This window comes from Leuresthes tenuis, unplaced genomic scaffold, assembly GCF_036924035.1.
Source record: "Leuresthes tenuis unplaced genomic scaffold, fLeuTen1.0.hap1 SCAF_12, whole genome shotgun sequence".
Taxonomy (NCBI): Eukaryota; Metazoa; Chordata; class Actinopteri; order Atheriniformes; family Atherinopsidae; genus Leuresthes; species Leuresthes tenuis.
Genome location: NW_027325366.1, coordinates 20,352,062 through 20,368,391, shown reverse-complemented (window position 1 = coordinate 20,368,391; position 16,330 = coordinate 20,352,062). Strand labels below are relative to the sequence as shown.

Genomic DNA, 16,330 nt, shown 5'->3' with positions numbered 1-16,330 from the left:
AATCGATCCAATCATACTTCACCGTGCATAAGTGGGATTCTTAAGATGGCATATAAACATATAAACATATAAAACTATGTTAACTTAGTAATCGTGCAGACCTGTCAAGTTGAAAGAAGCAAAGAAGAACAAAAGCAAAGCGGTTGTGAAGCACATGAATGCCTTTCCTTTGAAGGTTTCTATCCGCTCACTTCATTTGACTGAAACCTGGCAGCCGCACTCGAGTGTTGAACGCACTTTTATTGTTTAGGTGTCAAATGTAACAGTGTCACCATTCATAGAGGGATAAAGAGTAAATGGTCACATAAAAAAATAGAAAATCAACAATGAAAATGGTTACACGGGGAAAGTCTGGTTCCCGTGGCAACATTGATGTACAGTTTAAACAGTGTCCAGATCCAGACGTGTGTGTGTTTGTTTTGCACATTTCCACATATTAACCTCAAACAGTAAGAGTCCTTTTTTGTTAACTAGCCATGCATACAGATGACAATTCCACGTGTTGAGTCAGTGTCTTCATACGAGCTGGCACTTTCATTACAAAATATTTACACAGCAGTTTTAATCACCATTTTCCTCCCTTACTATTTGTCACCATGATTTTGAATACTCTGAGCACAAAAAGAAGGGCATCAGGACGCCGAAACTCTTGAGTGTCACATTTCGTATTGATGGCGGAGAAGAAGAAGAAAATAACATGACAAATGTTGGCCTCTTGACTTTCAATGTCACCCGTTCCTGAAAGAGATGGTCTGTACAGGATATTCAAACACTGAAAATACCCCATTGCCCCATCAGGATGAAGCGGTTACTTGTATTACTACTCATCAATCTGTTGTCAGAGTCTCCCAAAGAGGAGATCAAAACGTCACGCGATATGTGAAAGACTCTGCTATGGTTACTATTATAGCTCAAAGTGAGAAAATGGGAAATAAATTACTGCACCAATGTTTTATGAAAGACACTGACTTGTCCCTTTTCTGTCCGTTACAGCTTTGAACGACTGAAAAAAAGACATGAGGAAAAGAAAATGGAGGTGCTTTCAGGTCACCTCTTTGGTTCAGCCCTGTGATGAGTAGAAAAAAATCTCCCGCCGACCACCGCACAAACTAAACTGGGAGAAAAATTCAACATACTGTGACTTTAATACTCCTAAATGTTTGAAACAAAAGGTTCCCAGAAAAGCTTTATTGGATTTGTGGTAGTGGCTACCTGCAATAGGGTCATGGTAACAAGAAATGCATCTCCACGTTCCGTGTGAAACAAAACTAGACACAAACAAAACTTTTACTCCTTAACAGCGGATAGTTAAACAGTAATCTGAGTAAAGAGCCTAATCTGTGATTCTTTGATTTTTTTTTCTCCCCTGCAACAGAAAAGATAAAAACAAAACAACAACAGACAGTAACATAAGGCGAGGGCATGTTCCTTTTTCTCATTTCTCAATTTCTCTTGCGGCACATTCCCAGCATTCCTCATTCAAAATGTGTGCATTACTCACATGTCGTTATTAATTATCATGTTACTGCGACCTTTATGCTCCACCGAGTTCAAATCCATTGTGTTCAACATTGAATTTATCTTCAGTTTAATTGGCTTGTTCGTGTGTGTGCGTGTCTAAGTGTGAATCTGTCTGCTGCAGGTCGATGGAGCTTCCTCGTAGTAGACCTTTTGTAGCCTGTTCTTAGAGGCCCCCCCAGGGCTATTGTATATTGCACGAGGAGCAGCAGGGGTCATCCTTGTCCGGCTGAGCAGCGTAGTCCATCTGCCGAACAATTTCAGCAAACAGTTCGTCTACCATGGTTTTGCTCTTGGCCGAGGTCTCCATGAACGGGCAGCCCCACTCCTCGGCCAGGGCCTGACCTTCGCCGGACGATACCTCTCTCTCACTTTCCAGGTCCACCTTGTTCCCCACCAGGATCACAGGGACCTTCTCGTACCTGGGGACACATACAGACCCCCATCAGCACGTCAAAAGCACAAGGAGCAAACTGAAACTTGTAATGGATGCGAATGCAACCGCTGACTTTTTGGCTTTTCATATCTTAAAACAAAGACAATAACTATCTCTATCATACTCTGTGATGCAGACAAAAGTTAGTTGATAATCAGCTACACAATGATGTCACTTCACCCGAAGAGTCACTTTACAGCTACCAAACAGACAACCGAGGCACAGCTACAGATGTGCATCTGTGAGCGTTCATCCACATGAACCATTTAATAAAATGGTTGTAGGTTTTTGATTTTTTTTAATGTTTAACTTAATAAATATACACCAAACAGAGCAATGTAATGGTAAGAGAAAAATGTAAAATAAGCATCAATAATTCATTTGTTTAAAATAAATAACTTTAAAAAGCTTTAAATATTTTAGCAATATTCTCTGTGGTTTAACATTTCCACTGAAATGCTAAAATGTTAAGTGGTGATTTCCTTTTCTTCTTTTCTGTTTAATAGCACTGGCAGCCACCACTTTATGCTACATTTTCTCAGTATAAAAAAGTCAAACATTTCTTTTGAACTGACTTAGCACACAGTAAAAATACCAATAAACTCCCTCTGCTCGGCACAAACATTTAGGTCGGCATATGTTTGAACACACACAGACGCATTTCTGGTTCTACTTTTAGAGACTGTGCAGCAATGTGACTGAAAATCAATAATGCTACCAGCTAACCAGGAGTTATATGAGTTCAGCTTTGCTGCTCTTGATCTAAACAGTAACTGTACTGTACTACACCTGTAGAGTAGGATGGATGACTCTATATAATGGCATAGAAACTAAGCCTATTTATCATTGTATAAACAAAAAATGTTAACTTTTACTCTCATAAAGAATAGACACTGCATAGATCTTTATGTGACATTTTTAAAAGGACCATTTTTTATCTAGGAACAGTACCATTAGCCTGAGAGGCTAGCAGGTTTATCGTCTTGCCAGAGGATGACAGACTTTGCTTGATGTGTGATTGGCGTGAACCTGAAAATGAGGATACTTTTTGTTTTCAATATAATTTATTTGGGGGGTTCTTCTGGCTTGGTAATTAAGAAAAGTTAAAACAGTGCTTTCGGAAGTTAACCATTACCATTGTTGAAGATTTTAATCAGCCAATCCTGGGAGAGGCTAACATATAGTGTTCACACACACACACAAAAAGAACTAAAGCAATGCCAAGAGCAAACTAACAGACGCCTTCTTGTTTTTCTTTCTCATACCAGCTATTGTGTATATATTACTGCTATACCAGTGACACTGGCAAAGAAAACAGGGATGTAACAGTGCCAAGACAACAGTGGATGCATAGATAACTGTGTTGTCTATGAAAACCAGACTTTGTGAACATCTTCACTCTGGAAGCAGGTTTCCATGTTTGACAAAGTACCAAAACACACACACACACACGCACACAAAAAGCTTCATTTAGAAAAATAAACGTGTAAAAGGCCTAACATTGAGATGTAAGATAATCCTGTCTGTGCAACAAAATTAGAAGCCACCGCAACTGTGCTTTTGGTGTGATGTAAAGCCGCTTTATGATCACTTGGTGAGCAAGAGAAAAATTAAGAAACATAAAAAAAAAAACTTATAAAGAGATGAGAATCCCATTAACTTGACAAAGGTAAGGTCAGTGTATGAATAGGAGCTGTCACTGTTGGCTGCTGCCACGCCTAAAATCTGTCTGTTACTGGATGCAGGCAGAGAACTCGTGACCTATGACTGACATGTCGGGACATGGGACCTCTGGGGGAGTCCTGTGGTGTCAGCAAGACGCCGCTTTCTAGATGCTTTGGGTCCTGGGGATTGTGGGGCGGCATCTCATGGATCAATTTTGTCCCTTGCATGTGGCATCTGGGTATTTTGCTGGCAGGGCCAAAGCCTTAAGACACTCTAGCATGTTCCTCAAGCCGGTCCTGAGTAGTTCTTGAATAATAGTGTTGACAGACTTTTGCCAAGGGGTGAGTTTTGGCTGCATTCATTTTTAGTGCTATGTATCGAATGAACAACGTACCCGTCAGTGGTTTTAACATTGTGGAAAATCCGTGTATAATCAATGGATGTAACATTTACCATGATCATTATCCTAGTTTAGTGCATTAGCATGCTACAGCTGAAGCTGATGGGAACATAACACAACATCATCATCATCACATCATCACAACATACACAGTAAAGTGTTGAGCAGTTACAAGTTTTGATCTGATGATGATGCGGTCTTAAATTCATTATAATGACATAAATGCATGCATAAAAATGTCATTGCAATCCAGCAAATACTTTGAGACACATTACTCAACATCACAGATGTGATCCTTGTTATGGTACAAAGAAAAAGATGACAGAGCAACAATATGACTTGCAATGTGGATGAAACAGGATTTAACGGCAAATATTTCACCTCGTGTCTGCTGTTTGTGTGGTTTGTTTGTGGTTGAACTCCAACCAGCACACCCTTTTTCAGCTGGAGAGAGTCTAGTTGTGTATTTTTCATTTTTAAAAAAAGAAGGCGTGATACAGAAGGTTTTTGGAAAATGAGTTAGCTACTTAACGACCTAAGGAAAGTTTGGCAAAAAATGTTGAAGCTGTTTTACCTTCTCATATGGGAAAACAACCGTGGCTCATTCAAAACAAACAGCAACGCTTCAAAACCCCTTAGCTGGGTGCAAAATGTCAGCTCACAGTGGGTGGAAGGTCATAATGAAAAGAAGATGTTTTTGAAACTGCTCCTTTATTAGTGCACACATCATCTTTGACTGCGGGAGGAAGCTTTTCATTTCAAGAGCCAGGCATCTTGCAGTGAGACAGTAACACTGACCCTCCACCCATCCAGCCTTGTTTATGAGTCTTAAGCCTGACCCAGAAGAGCACAGGAAATGGGCAGCAGAGCTGTGACCCAAGAGGGGAGGAAGTGGCCATAATCCTTTGAGCTCTGAACTTGTTGCCATGTCGCTGTGGAACTGGACTACTTTGAGGACAGCCAGAGGAGATGGGCAGTTCAATTAAATAGGCTGCTGCACTATAATTATAAAAAGGAGCAGTGAAACTAAGATGCAGTTGAACTAGTGTAATCACCACATCAGTTTTGAAATGGAGGTACATGGTGTGTCTGTGTAGCTATCTGCACACATCAGAGGAGGCAACAATGCTTCAAAGCAGATGCTACGCATTCACATTCTTTAAACTACAGGTTGTTTCTTCCATCCTTTCCCGTGTACAAAGCAGGAGAGGAAACATTTTCCATCTGTTGAACACACCATTGGGAGTTCAAATGTGTGTGTTAACAACCCTGTACAGCTCAGTCAAATCTAACTTCAACACTACTAAACATAATTAGGATTTCATATTCTGCTCTTACACTTATGGTAATACACATGCTGCTAAATAATTCACATAAAGAAAAGCCCTCCAACTTGTTTGCTGTGTTAACTCTCTACAAGGAAATGTCTAACGCTGGAGAGACGAGGAGACTGCAGAAGCAACAGCTTTGATACTACAGGTTAAGCAGCCTGAGCATCACTGAGAGGTTTCAGGCTACAGATTGTTAAATAAGCTTGAGCTGCCTAACTTTGATCTACTCATGAATACATTATACGGTAAACTTTAATCCTAACTATCTTGTTCTGTTCACAGGATCTGCTCACCAGCCGAGAGGAACTATCAGGAATTAGAGGTCGAACGCAGAGGTCGGTCTGGGTGTGACCAAAAGCATGACAGTGTTCATCCTACGCTTGTCAACATTAAAATTTAGCATACAGTGGGCATCTCTCCTGCATTCCTGGAGTGAATAAAACCGGCAAGGCAGTGATTTTCCTGAGAATAGCTTCTGACCACGTCTAGTTGGTGGCATGTTGTTTCTGCCTGCAAACCTTAAAACGCCCTTCCGCACCTTCTCCGAAAAAACCCTAAACACAGATTTGGGTGAGCAGATTGAAAGGCGGAACCTTTACATTTAAAGCTGTGGCCATTTCGGAGAACCCACAGGTGGCTCTGGCTGAGCCATTTTTGGGTTTGGTTTTGGCTTTGGCTCACTTTAAATCTCTCGTGGAGGTAAAGCATGTGCCCACATGCTGTTTCACATCAGCAATTATTCATTACATTAAAAGCAGAGCCTGACATGGTTGGCAACGTAATTCTATCTTTTAGGATTTACACGAGGATTCATTTTCTTTGTGATGATTAACTAAGTACCCAAACGAATTAAATGACTGTCATACTGGCAAACTACTATGAAAATAATGGTTACAATTGGGTAAGCATTAACAACTGTGCACCTACTCTTGGAAACATCATGAGGTTAAGGAAAGATAGTAGGAGAAATTTGTAAGGAAAGATGACCACTCTGCAACAAGAATCTGACCACACTTAACTATAAGCTGTGATGTGGGTTTAGCAGTGAAACAACTGCTGTTTAAAGAATATTTAAAAAAAAATGAAAGATACTTTAGATTCTTTGTCTGACATGTTCTTATCATGTTGTTTCACAGAGGATATGTCGCAAATATAGTATAGTAAGATAAGAAATATAATAGTGATTTAAAAAATGAAGGAAAAAACCTCCCACAACAGTGAAACATATTGTCACAGGTTACTCAACTGTGCTGCTCACACGCTTCTCCTCATGCTTATTCATACCTCCATCAATCACAGTCAGTACAACTGTGTGAAACGGTCGCTTTGAAATTTATTGTGGGCTGTTTTTATCTCCTTTCCGTTTCCCATGATTTGTGTTTCCTTAGATACTTCCAAGTCACAGCTATGTTGGTCCAAAGCGCAAAACAAATCAGGTTCACAATCTATCAATGAAAAAAAAAAAAGTTTTTTTAGTTTCTTAACTTTTCCTGCGGCAAAAAAACTTTGAGATGTGTCATTTTGAGGAAGGCAGATTAGTTTTGGGGGATTATCAACTGCTGAAGGAGGACTTTAAAAACAAATATAATGTAAAAAATGCATGAGTTATTGGGTTATATAACATGAATAACAACAATTGTGAAAATAATCATGGTTAGCAAATTTTGACATAATCCAGCGGTTCTTCTATTCACAGTAATAAACAAACTCACTAAAAATTGAATAGAGTTGAGTCAGCCAATCAGTCCAGTGGAAAAACATGTAAATTCCGACCTTTAAAATGACATCAAACGCTGTGTCACACCAGAGCGCATACATTGGCCCACAATACAAAATGTAGAAGTTTCATAATGAAGGCTAAAAAAAATTTGAAAATTATTACTCTTTCAATGCAATAACAGAATTTGTCAAAATCTGTGTAGGTTTGCATATGAATACAAATACGGTTAGGCGTAGGGATAAAAACACATGGTTTGGTATATCAGTGAACACATGTCACAGGTTTGCATCATGCTGCCCAAACGCTTTCCTCCACAAAACAACAGGAAATGAAAAACATCCCCACCTCACAAGTTCTAAGTCTTCATGGTGGCACGACTAACATTTAGACCAATGAGGACAAATGTTTTCTTGCGAGACCGGGCTGGTCATGTAGCTCATTTGGACCTCATTAAAACAGTGACACAGCATTAAGACATTTAGTGCGAAAGAAAATGGTCTATGTATAGTGATAATAACAGAGGAGGAAACCAGCAGCCCCAGGGGCTGTGAAACGGTGGCTGCCACGGATACAAGGGCTCGAGGGGCCTCAGCATTAAGGGTGTCGGCCACACCGTTCATGGACCACCAGCTTTTGATACGAAAAAGCAAGGCTCCACCTTTGCACAGAACACACCAAAGGAGAAATGAATAACTGAGCCTGGTTGTGTTTGTATTGTAACATGAACAACACAAGCAACATGTCACACTTTAGGCTTCAGGCTAACGCCAAAAGGCACTGGAACACTTTGACTGCAAACATCCATTCAAGCTCAGCCAGACACATCTTATCTATAATTCATGATGCAGATCATCTCACACAAGCCTTGCTGACGGACAGTGGAACCCGGCTGCATGAGCGCCTCTGGGCTTAACTGTGTCTATCAGCATCAGGATAAGGAAGGGGAAGGGGCTGTATACTGGACATCCTGATTAAGATTTCATTAATAATACCATGCAAGGAAAACATTCTGCTTCTCTAAATAACCATTGATTAGAAACACTGTCGCAGATGCTACTGAAAGCCTCTTTGAGATTCTCTGAAGGTTAAGGAAGCTAATTCTCTACATTCCTATTTTCCCATCATCTCTGATGCTACTCAAATGACAGACACCGGCCAGGAAATGCCAAGATGGTCAAGACAAATGAGTACCGAGCTCGACAGACTGCACATTCATCCTTGAATCCGATGATTTACAGCAATGCTGCTGGCACACTGAGGGTAATCATGATGTCTGACACAAATTCCTCCAGTGCAAACCACGGTTTCACTGGAGGTTTGTTCTTACTGAGTGAGTGGTAATAAAAAGGAGCAAGCTTTCAATAACTCTCAGACTCATTCACAAGATCTACAATCAGAAAATATGTGATGTCCTCGCCTTAGAAACTTAGATAACCTAAGACGAACAACAGCAGATGGCATATTATACTGTGCCAAAAAGCGAAGCAGTGTGTTAAAAATTAAGTCCACGCATACTGCTTTGGGAGTAAGGATAAGTAGCAGGTAGGTGCCGCTAATCAAATACTCTCGATTAATTGATCATCAATAAGTGTGAGCATTTCCATGAAAGCAGAGGTTTTGGCAGTTTCTTGGTCTGGAGCATTCGGGTGTGTGTGTTAACACAGTGGCAACGAGGACAGACATCAGCAATGATCTTAGAAAAGCAATTGTTGCCGTCAATCAATCTGGTAAGAGTTAGAAGGCCATTTCCAAACTATATGGACTCCATCATTCTACACTCAGAACAATTATTGACAAGTGGAAAACATTCAAGATGATTGCTTATCTTCCCAGGAGCGGACATTCAAGGTCACCCTGATGCCAGGCAGTACTATGCTGCGTCAGAGAAACTGCCAACAAACCAAGAGCCACATCCCGGGCCTTAAGTTTAGCATATAAATGTTCTATCTAAAAAGAGCATGGCAGCACGACTTAAGTTGTATCTGAACAAATCCCCATATTTCTGGAACAATGTCTTTTGGACAGACAAGACCAAAGTGGAGATATTTGGCCATACTGTACAATGCCGCATTTGACAAAAGCCAAACACAGCATATCCTTCAGCATGGTGGTGAAGGAGTGATGATCGGGGCTTGTTTTGCAGCTACAGGACGTGGACACCTTGCAATCACTGAGCCAACCACAAACTCACAGACATCTCAACGCATCACAGGTAAGAAACTGAAAATCAAAACCCAAAAACCAAAAACAACCAAACAAAATAACTCAGTTTAATGATCGGAGCTGCCTGCTAATATTCTTCACAGAATTTTATGGAGACTTTTCACTCTCTGTGTGATATGTCAAATCATAAAAAGCTATTAAAAATTCATACCCAGACAGCGTGTTGCCTGGCTGTCCTGTTTAATCAAAGCTTTTTTTTTTGTCATTGTCATGATGCGTGACAGTCTGTTTCGGTTTATAATGACGAGTCTTTAACAACAGTCAGCCTGCAGGCTGCAGATTCTGTCCCTGGGGTTAACAGCCAGTGTTTTGGTGCCTCTGGGGTCACAGGTGGATGTACAGATAACAGATATCCAAAGGTTGGAGACAAGACATATTTTTGCAATTCCCGATCAAAGTCTTGAGTTAGAACTGACAAGCCCAAAGTCACATTTCTGTTTAAGCAAATCGTGAATGCAGGATTTCTAATTTTATTTTTTTTCCCTTCAACTTGGTTGGACGCTGTCATGAGAATTGTGGGACAACTGACCTGTCAACTTGCTCGGAAAGGAAGTCAATTCAGGAAACAATTGATAAGTGTGCACACTTTATAAATAACCTACTTTTTAATATTTGGCCTTGATTCAATCCATTTGACTCAAAAAGGGTTAAGTTCCTGTTAAGTCTCAAGCCACAAGTGTTAAAAGTCCTCAGGACTTAAATGCACTTAGAAATTAAAAGAGAAAAAACATTTCAAAAGCTAAATTTCATCTGTAAGTTCTCTCTAAAGTGATTGACAATACTAATCAAACAACAAACACACTTCAAATGAAGACCCGAGGGTTTGTGGAACCATTATCTTGTGGCCCTATAGCATATTTTCTGATGACTTAGCCTCAGGGGAGTACAGCCAAAGTTTAGAGGCTTCCTGTGTGGCCAGCAGTTACATGGCTAACACATACCTGGGCAATGACATACTGCTCCATAAAAAATAAAGAAATTCATTATTAAATAATAAAATGAGTTACATACATATAAACAAAGCCTGCTTCAATAACTACTACTCAGACAGCAGGAATAGAAAGCTTATAGCTCCCCAAAATGTCCCCCCGTCCCCTGACTCTGCACATTCTATTCATAAGCAGACATGTTTTTGTATAGAGATTAGTATAATGTCATTAATGGAAGCGCAGTTTTCAGGATTACTGAGCTGGAGTCCATACCAGGGGTTTAAAAACTCTTCAGACAGAGCACTAATAAATTAATGGAGTACCTTTAAATACCAACAAAAATAAATACAAAATGCACTAAAACATACAGTTTTCCACAGTGGCTCTACTGTAACGTCAATCAGTGGTAGCTTTAGCGCAGAAAAGCACATTACTGCTCATAAAGCAAAACTTGTTATCGCTGGAAAAGCTTCATGTCTCCCCGGAGGTTTGCATTCTTCTTTGAAGGTGGTGGGAGCATCAACGTGGTGGAGGAGACGGCTTGACCTGTAATGTAACATACTGTATGATATAACACATACAGTCAGTGTGCTGGAGAATCTGTCAGCCTGCCGCTGGCCTGCCTGTTCATCTCCTGCTGTGTTGTGGCCTCAGGCTGCCGAGCGCGCGCGAGATGTTTACACTCACCAAAAAAAAGGTCTTTTATGTTTGCCGTTTGGCTCCGTTGCATGGAACAGGATGAAAGGCCGCTCAATGTATCCACTTATCAAGACACAATTAGTTAAAAATATGACCAAAACAACAAAAAAAAAGCGGGACTTGTTACTGCTGCCTAATGAGCCAGTGCTTAAGAAGACACGAGCCTACGGCATCCAGCGCTGAAAAACATGCACAATGGTGCAAAAGCTTTTTATTCACAAAGTCCAGTGTCAGAGGTAAATGGCAAATGGCTATTTGACTTGTTCACCATCTTGATTTTTTTTTTTTACATTTACAATAAACGTCAAAGAACAAGTAAATGTAACTTGAGAACAGAGCTGGATGAAAAGTTAACAGATTGTCAAAATGATAAACCTACAATTCATCTTAATTCAGCAGGAATGTTTAGGGCAAATTTCATGGTAATATTCCCACGAATGTCCTCATGGTAGTGCCACAAGGAAAAAAATCAGTGGACCATCATCGATGGGATTTATGATCTGGAAACAGTGAATGTCTGTGCTAATTCGAGCACAAACCATGCAGCAGTTAAGATGTTTCAGTCTGGACTGAAGGGACGGGCTACTGTAACATTGCTAAAATGTTACTTGCTAAGAGAGGAGACTTAACACGAGTTTACACTCCTGCTTCTGGCATTTCCTCAAACTTGTTCCATCGTCTCAAAAGTTGTGACTCTCAAAGTGGGGTGGAAAAATACTTTGTTGTTGTTTGAAAAAAAAAAGAAAAATTTCAGAGGAGGAGGAGGAGGGGGGGTTGATGACAGTTCGCTGTTTGGGGCCTTTGACACAGTGTCCGAATACCAGGGTGACTGTTAAGTAATCATAGCTGACCTTTAGCTCAGTTCACTCGTTTAGTTTGCACAAAAGACAAAAACAGCAAGGGACGCTTCTGTTCTTTCCACTCATGATCTTTTCAATCATCTTGCACATGAATAAGCATAGAAAAGATGTCTCCAAAGTTTGTATGCCGTGGCACATTGTTAGAGTGAGTAAATACCAGTACAAAGGCAACTACATAAAGGGGACAGAATAAGAGGTTTTCAGATACACCAGCGACATAACTGCAGAACCGCAGCCCTAACAGCATGGTTTATTATGGTGCCCTGTTTCACCCCTGCCTTGTACATTGTCCTCGACCACGGTCTGTTAAGTCACCAATCACAACATATTGCTGCAGCTAAATTAAGGAGCGATGAGGTCCCCCATCGACACAGGCGGTCCAGGACGTAATCACGAGCACCCGTGGCCTCTCCGTGCCGCTCTCAGCAGGCACTGATAGATGCCGACAGGGTTCAGAGCGAAAGCGACGCACAACAGCGCCTCTGACCTGAGCAAATGCCGATATGGTTGTGTGACAGGTCATCAGCGTTTTGGCAGCGAGGAGAGACAAATGGGCAAAAGACAAGAACAATCCCACTGCCGAGGATCACTCCGAATCGCTTCTCATTCAGCTGGGGACCAAAGTCTTACACAGCCAACAGCAACCATTACAACTATCTTTGTCTCAGGGCTGTAAAAGGAACAATTCCACCCTCTTTTTGAATCTATCACGTGTTTCTCTGAATGCTCTCAGTCATGCTGCCATCGCTGTCTTTCAGTTTATTTCAGTCTAGTTATTTCAACAAGCATTTCCTCTGTAAATAAAGGGGCGTTTATGATTGTTTGGTACAAAAGAGAGACACTTTGGTTACAAATGTTCGACATCACGTGTGGCATTTCCATTTTTCTGGGATGTTTGGAGAATGTGATTACTTGTACACCCACAGCCACTTCCTGCAGAAGAGGGCTTCTGATAGATACAAATCTGCCTGACGGTCTAGTATCACAGCATTGCAAATAAATGTTTTTTGGAAGTTTTTTTGTGTGCTGAAGTCTGCTCTGCTCCCTTGGAGCTTTTTTTTCCCCTGTCAGGAAGCTTCTGTCTGCGCACGTTCACGTTTTCCTGCACGAGGCAGACTGTGTGTGCCCTTAAGGTCAAAACAAATGAATGCATTTGCTTTCTAACCAAGCAAATGTTTGAAAGCTCCATTATTTATCTACTTATTTTACAGCTGGCAGCCGTCCTCTAGAATCCTTATCAATGGAACGCCTTGATTTGTTTATTTGATTGGCCTCTCATTTGCTCTTACGGAACACATTTCGCTTTCCTCACATTCAAACACATTTTCACCTGGCCCTGCTGTTATCTTATAACTGTTTACTTCATTTGAGGCGGGCATGACACCATGACAATAAAAAGCAGCGCTTCACATCTTTCATTCCTCTGACTGTTTGTAGGTTTATGACCTGGTGTATTCCAGACTTTTATTCACCATCGTCCTGACATTTTTTCCTTTCATATAGCTCTAATGTGGCTCAGTCATGGATTGACAAATGTGTTAAGACAAAACACAAGTGAATTTCATGTGATTGCATAAGGTGGAATACAGAATTACGTGGTCTTTATGCTGGGTTGTGCTGTAACAATTTTTAAATTTTTCATAGACTGTCTTTTTTCCCATGAAAATATATCGGTGTGTACACAGTTTTTCTAGGAATTACTAATAGAAAGTAATCATGATCTGTGTGGCCTGGAACTTCCAGTCGTGTCAAAGGAGCTTTTCATGATCCCCAGCAAAAGATATTCTTTTTCAAAAGGAAAAGCACCGTTACCAGCACAGTCTTAACTTTTTGCTTACTTGGTGTAGATAGATCTGAAAGAGATCTGAAATGAACTGTTTAATGTGTGTTGTGTGATGGTTTTGTTCCAGAAAATAAATTCTGCCGTGATATTAGAAAAAAAAAAAAAACAGCACCGGTGTTAGGTGTGAAATCAAATAAAAGCCTGAGTTGCTTCTGCTCAGAGAGCACTCATATACATATTTACACACTAACACACACTGTCACGCCGAAGAATTTCCAACTCCTATGGGGGCAGCACGTTGACCTCATTCTTTCAAGGAGAGTCGTGATTTCATTGGGTTGTTTAGGGTGTGCATTTGAAAAAGCCTCAATCCAATTAAGTGATAAAAAAAACAAAACTAAAGCAGCTGACAGAAATAAACATAGTCACCTTTGTTTCCTTTTTAAGGGGCAGAACAGATGAGATCTCGAAATGATGGTTCCTTCTCTGGAGGCCTTTGACGGATCCTCTGACACCTACAGTGACCCATGACCCCATACAGTCGAGCTCGGTGCTCCGGCACGCTGGAGCACGCAAACTCCATCTAACAACGGTTACTTGAACAGCTGCATTCATGACACTGCACATTTAAGCTCTCACTGGGTTCTATGACTTCATGCAATGTCAGCAGGTGGACACAGAAAACATTACGCCTCCCTATTGGGCCTATTGGTTGAGAGCAACAATAACACTATCGCCTCGCATGCGTCTATCAGCCGCTCACTCGGGTGACCTCATATCTTAACATCAGTCTCACACTTTCAGCCGTGCGGCTTTTCCTGAAGAGATTGTGCAGCTTATTAATTAAAAACACGGGCTTTCCTTCGCACAAACAGACTCGCGGTATAATGCGTGCTTTCCCCCAACGGTACAGTACTGAATGCTGCACTTTCGTAAAGCTCCCTGCAGAGCCTGTGTTGCACTGAATCCTGGGTATTCCCAACTGGGCATTTCGTTGGTGGTTGCAGGATCAGTAACAGTGGAACGTTCAGAGTTCACATCGCACACAGTATTTAGTATGCCACGAGTGCCTTTGGATCAGCACTGTTGTCCTGTTAGAAGTCTAAAGTCAAACACTGAAAAAGTACTTGTCTACACACTTGTGTTTGATAAGCTGGGACAGCAGTGTGAGTGCGTTCCCCCTGCCTAAAGCGGCTGTGGCTGAGTAAATAGAAAAGACGTGGTGTTTTGTTGTCTGCCTTGAGGCATCTTCATTCAAGCATAGTTCCCATACCAGGCCAAAGCCCATCCTGAAACTACAGGGCCCTTGATCATAAGGCCATGATATGTGTGACAAATTGCCTCCAACATTCACACTTAACAAGATGGACATGACTCTTTTCCTCAAAATTTCACCAACCTTTTGACTCTTATGATCTGATCTCTCATCGGCTTTATGTCTTGGAAGCTTTGCTGGTTGACAAGGCTGTAGACCAGTATGAATCCTTGACCGTTTTTGATGTACAGGTCCCGCATGGAGGCGAACTGCTCGGTACCAGCGGTGTCAAGGATCTCCAGCACCGAAGGCGAGGAGTCCACCTCGATCTCCTTGCGGTAAAAATCCTCTATGGTGGGGTCGTACTTCTCAATGAACGTCCCGGTGACAAACTGCACAGTGAGGGCGGATTTCCCGACCCCACCGCTGCCCAGGACCACCACTTTATACTCGCGCATCGTGGATATAATAAAGTCGAAGGGTATCAATCTCCGCGCGACATTGAAATGGACTCAAAATGTTCCCGCACGCACCACATTCACCATCCGTGTCCCATAATGAACGGGTTGTCAATAACACTGTCTTTGCTTGCCGCTGCTTAGCTATGGCAGAGCACAAAGACTCGGTGCCCCAAGATGGATTTCACTGTAGAAATTCCCCATTGCAGGCCAGACACTGACAGCTACACGAGCATCCGAGGACTGCAGTTGTCCAAAATGTGCAGGGAGGAAGAAAATATCGCCCGATGATGGGGACCGTGCGGGTTTTCATCTGCTTCGCTCACCCCTGTCTGTGCATCATAAAAAAACAAACTTGCTCCAGCGAGGACGCTGGAAAAACGCTGGGTTAGCCCGAGAATGAACTGCGGGCGCAATATTTCAAGCTGCGGGGTCTACCCATAAAAGCAGCTCCAACTAAAACTACAGCGAGACTTCACTGGAGAACTTGCGTCTCTTTGTTTCTTTTTCACCATCTCTGGCATGTCTCCACTTCTCCTCCGCTATCCAGTGCAATCCCAGCCGCCATACTCTCGGGTGGAGACCCACGGCCGCTGCGTAACCAGCCGGTCCCCACTCGGCTCCCGTACCGAAGCAGGAAAAAAAAAAAAGAAAAGAAAAGGGTCGTCCTTCACCAGATGGACATACGAACAGCCCAATGGCCGCCTCCGCGCTTTGTACACCTCACTCGCGGCTGAATGGGAGCCGCACTGGGGGAGCCAGTGAAATTCTGAGGTGACATTTCCGCTCATGTGTTAAAATTCCCATCATTCGGTTGCCCTAGTGACACCCAAAGAGAGCTCATCCAATCACAGAGGCGGCTCGAGGATGTGTATCCAGGAGGGGTGGGGGTAGGGGTGGAGGGGGAGCACCGGATGCTGTTGCTATGGTAACGCTGCATTTGGTTGCCTCAGGCTGAATTTGAGAGTGTTATTTGAAAGCTGCTAAACCACATGAACGCGATGGATCGAAAATTCCTTATTGATCTCTCACAATACAAGCAGCATTACGAAC

The 16,330-nt window shown here is 41.9% G+C and overlaps 1 protein-coding gene across 1 annotated transcript; it reads right to left on the bottom strand.

Annotated features, from left to right (window-relative positions):
• Positions 1-220: 220 nt before the first annotated feature.
• Positions 221-16,024, bottom strand: LOC140319386 (ras-related protein Rap-2a). The gene is made up of 2 exons (XM_072396996.1): positions 14,964-16,024; positions 221-1,940 (listed from the first exon to the last, which is right to left on the bottom strand). The coding sequence occupies exons 1-2, from the start codon at positions 15,275-15,277 to the stop codon at positions 1,703-1,705; spliced, it is 552 nt and encodes a 183-aa protein (XP_072253097.1). The 5' UTR covers positions 15,278-16,024; the 3' UTR covers positions 221-1,702.
• Positions 16,025-16,330: the final 306 nt, after the last annotated feature.